This window comes from Miscanthus floridulus, chromosome 10, assembly GCF_019320115.1.
Source record: "Miscanthus floridulus cultivar M001 chromosome 10, ASM1932011v1, whole genome shotgun sequence".
Taxonomy (NCBI): domain Eukaryota; kingdom Viridiplantae; phylum Streptophyta; class Magnoliopsida; order Poales; family Poaceae; genus Miscanthus; species Miscanthus floridulus.
Window position 1 is genome coordinate 116,013,791 of NC_089589.1, and position 3,899 is coordinate 116,017,689.

A 3,899-nucleotide genomic window follows, 5' to 3' on the forward strand; every position below is an offset into this window, starting at 1 on the left:
GCCCATGCACCCGTCACTATTGGCGATGCGAACCCCCGGGTGTGGCCTGACGTGGCCACGGGTCACGTCAAGGCATGGCCGCTCCCCTTCTGGTTTTAGAGGCTTGACCCAGGCTCACACGCTTGGACCCGTAGTGGTTGGGGGTGGTACGGACCCGCCGGGCGAGATGGAGCCCGTGCCTGAGGGGTCGGGAGAGACGGAGCCCGTGCCCGAAGGGTCGGGCGAGACAGAGCCCGCGCCCGAGGGATCATGCGAGACGGAGCCTGTGCCCTCAGGGTCGGGCGAGACAGCTCCTGTACCCTCAGGGTCGGGTGACACGGGGCCCGTGCCCGAGGGGTCTGGCGAGGCGGAAACCGTCCTTGATTATCTAGGCGAGTTGTTGTCCGCGGTCCTCAGATCCCTTCTTCGGGTATCCCTAATACTGATACCCGACAGTTTTGTTTTATAAGGAGCAGGAGGAGTGTGTATATTTCCCCAGTCAACTGTCCCATGGAGAATGGAGCTTCAAGACAAGATTAAGAATCATCCTCGCTGTGCTGTGTTATGACGTATGTATTAATGTAATGGATGTTAATCGCTATGTAAAATTGTGTCTCGGTACTTTGTAATTTGTCGCAATTTGTGTAGTTTGACATCCTGAGCATACGTATATATAGTTGTTAAATGTTAAAAAACTAGACGTGAGAAACACAAACAATAGAAAATATGGGTGAGGCAGTAGTTGAATACTTGTAATAAAGCGCGTGCATTAATGTAATATAAAATTATGGATCCTGGAATTACAAACATTCGTAAGTTTCGGTGAATTTTGAACCCTGCTTCACTAGCTCATAGCTTATTTTGAGGGAAAAGATAAAAATGTCTCTTTGCTAGGAGCTCCACCAAAAGAGAGACCTTATTCTTTTATCAAGACGAAATCTGCACTGGTCCAACCATGTGCCTCTCCATTATTAAGAAAGTAAAGTAGGAACGCTGGCGGTGTCTGAAATTAAGAACATAATCTCATTATAAAATAAGATATGTGATCCGTATTTTTCTTGTACAACCACAGATACCGACACACCCCACATCATTATAACACTTTTATCATACTGCCATGGTGCCTCACTGTCCATGGAAAAGGTACCTTTATTCTTCGATGACGGAAGAGTTAGTAATCTCCTCTCCCTGACCGGACGTACTGCCATATTTCATCTTTATATATAGATATATAATAAATATAGAGAGAGTTGAAAAATCTTATTAATAATTATGCGAGACTGAGCCCGCAAAGGTGAGTCCGGAACCTCGAGTGGCCTCCTCAACAATCTTATCCAGCCTCGCCGCCATATCCAGCGTCATGTAGTTTTTCCAGTCGCCGACCTGCCCCTTCCTGAAGAACGCCTCATTCCTGAAGGCCAGCACCGTACTGCCATTCTTGTTCACGTCCATGCCCTTGAGACTCGCCAAACTGCATAGCTCCACGATCTGCTCCACCACCCCAGCCTCCTCCTCCTCCTCGGAGAACGCGCACCCCATGAACGCTGCTAGCTTCTTGAGGTTACCCACGGTATCTCCCAGCATGTCCTCGTACCTTAGGAACAGCACCTCGTTGGGCCTCCTCTGGCTCTCGTGCCAGAACTCCAGGGCGTTGCGCCAGTAGGGGCCTCCGGGGTACCGTCCCTCGCAGAAGAGCTCGAAGACGTCCTCGAATTTGGTGAGGCCTGCCGCCGCCGACTCCCCGACCCAGCCGCCGCCGCAACCGACGGCGGCCAACGTCGCCGCCTCCTTGAGGCAGAAGTTCCAGAAGGAGACCAGCATGTCCTTGGGATCCCGGCACACGTACACGAGCCGGCACCCGGAGCCCTCCGCCGTGATGGCCTCGGGAAGCAGGGAGTAGGGCACGTGTGTTTGTACCAGCAGTGGCCGTGGAGAACGGAGGGCCTCGTCGTCCTGGCTCACCATCATCTCCAGGAAGCCGACGCAGTCGTGGGGATTGTGGTGCCTGAGCGGGTGCTGGGCGTCGGACGGCGAGTGCGTGGCACGGTTGAGCGTCGCGAAGGCAAGGGCCTTGAGCCAGGTGGTGCCGGATTTGGGCAAGCTGGCGAGCAAGATATCAGGTGGGTTGGACTTGATGCGTGTGCGAGCGGCAGCGATGGCGTTTTGCATGCTCTCGGCTAGCCAGAAGCCTCCGTACTGCCCATGGTTGTCGTTCCTCCTCGTGGTGGTGCCCAGCTGTGTTTCGCATGCAGAATAAGCGTTTAGTACGTACGTACATCGAATCATCGTCCTTCAACTCAACTGATGAAAGAACAAAGAATAAGAAGGCAACATGCATGCATGGAATTGAATTGCCAAAGAAAACTCACCAGAATGTCGTCCTCCATGAGTTCCTCCTACCTCGCGGCTGCTCAAGGTTCATGCGGGCACGACGCCCCCAGTCAGCAGAAACTATAAGTATGTATATATATATGCGCTGCCAGCCAGCAGTACCAAGGGCCGGTCTCCGGGCCTGGCTAAATTTAGCTGCTAGGGATCTAAACGGTCTAGCTAAAAGACTAGTTAAAGTTTAACTGGAGCTCAAAACGTACACAATGCCTCAAGCTGTTTCAACCTAGCTAATTGCAGTTAAAAAAACCTGTGGCTAGCTGTTGTTCCGGTTGATGCACTACGGGATACTGATTAATTACCGAGTGTTATAAACACTCGGCAAATATGCATAAACACTCGGTAAATCATTTACCGAGTGCCACACTCGGTAAACATGACTCGGTAAACAACGACTCGGTAAAGTTAGTTTACCGAGTGTCAACTAACGGGGCACTCGGAGAATAAATCTTACCGAGTGCTAAGCCGGCACTCGGTAAACAACTACGACGTGACGGTCGTCAGTCCTCAAGCTTGCCGTTAACGGCGTCGTTTACCGAGTGTTAGACATAGCACTCGGTAAACAGATAACCATTTTCATGATTAAAACAATTCCGCAAATATTTTTTTCCTAATATGTATCCATGTGCAGAGATATCCACACAAATCTGAGCTCACTAGATGCTGCCCCATAGACATGTTTACAGTCTAGCTAGCAGGCACAATCTAGCTGGATACATATAATAATGCTGCATGTTGGGTGCCATGTGATGATGCCCAAGCTAACTTGGGATTGTGTTTCCTAGATTCCAACTCGCAATATGCAATGCAGGGGGCACTGGTAGTTTCTGTAACATCAACAACAAATGGGAAAGAAAAAAATGTGCACATCCAAGGTTGCACTGGTAGTTCATGACAGCGAGGATGATGAAGATGAAGAGCCTCAGAATACCTCAGAAAAGGGTGGACGATTGGATGGAGTTGGAGCCGGGGGCTGCGCGTCCGCGTGCTCGGTGTCGAGCGGGAGGCCGGGAGCTCGTCGGAGTCAGACGACGCCGTGGATCGCCCAGGTGTCCAGCGCGCTCGCGTCCAGGACGGCCAGCGCGAGGAGCCGGAGCCGGAGGAGGAGGAGCCGCAGCCGGAGGAGCAGCCGGAGCCGGAGGAGGAGCCCAGGTTGCAGCCCTTCCTTTCCCGGTGGCGGGCGGCTGTGGGGGACCGCCCGGGTGGCGGCGGTGGTGGAGGGGAGGAGTCGAGCTGGAGCTTCAGCCCTTCCTTTCCCCTTCTCCAGCTGCTTCGTCTTCCACCGCGCGCGCCGGTTCTGCGACGGCGTGGAGGGGAGGAGGCGGCCGCGGCGGTGGGGAGGCGCCGGCGACGGCGGGGAGGCGCCGGTGTCGGCGTGGAGCGCGCGGGCGCGGGGAGGCGCGGGCGCAAGTGCGGGGGACGGCGGGGAGGCGCCGGCGCGGGGGACGGCGGCGGTGCGGCGGGGATGCGCGGGCGTGCGGTGTGTGTGTCGTCTGCACGATTTGAGGGAGAAACGACTAAGTGAATGCCTC

General features: G+C 54.1%; 1 protein-coding gene across 1 annotated transcript; it reads right to left on the reverse strand.

Annotated features, from left to right (window-relative positions):
* Positions 1-979: 979 nt before the first annotated feature.
* LOC136485436 (cytosolic sulfotransferase 5-like) lies at positions 980-2,473 on the reverse strand. Its single transcript, XM_066482318.1, has 2 exons — positions 2,349-2,473; positions 980-2,214 (listed from the first exon to the last, which is right to left on the reverse strand). Exons 1-2 carry the CDS (start codon positions 2,364-2,366, stop codon positions 1,243-1,245), a joined length of 990 nt encoding a protein of 329 aa, XP_066338415.1. The 5' UTR covers positions 2,367-2,473; the 3' UTR covers positions 980-1,242.
* Positions 2,474-3,899: the final 1,426 nt, after the last annotated feature.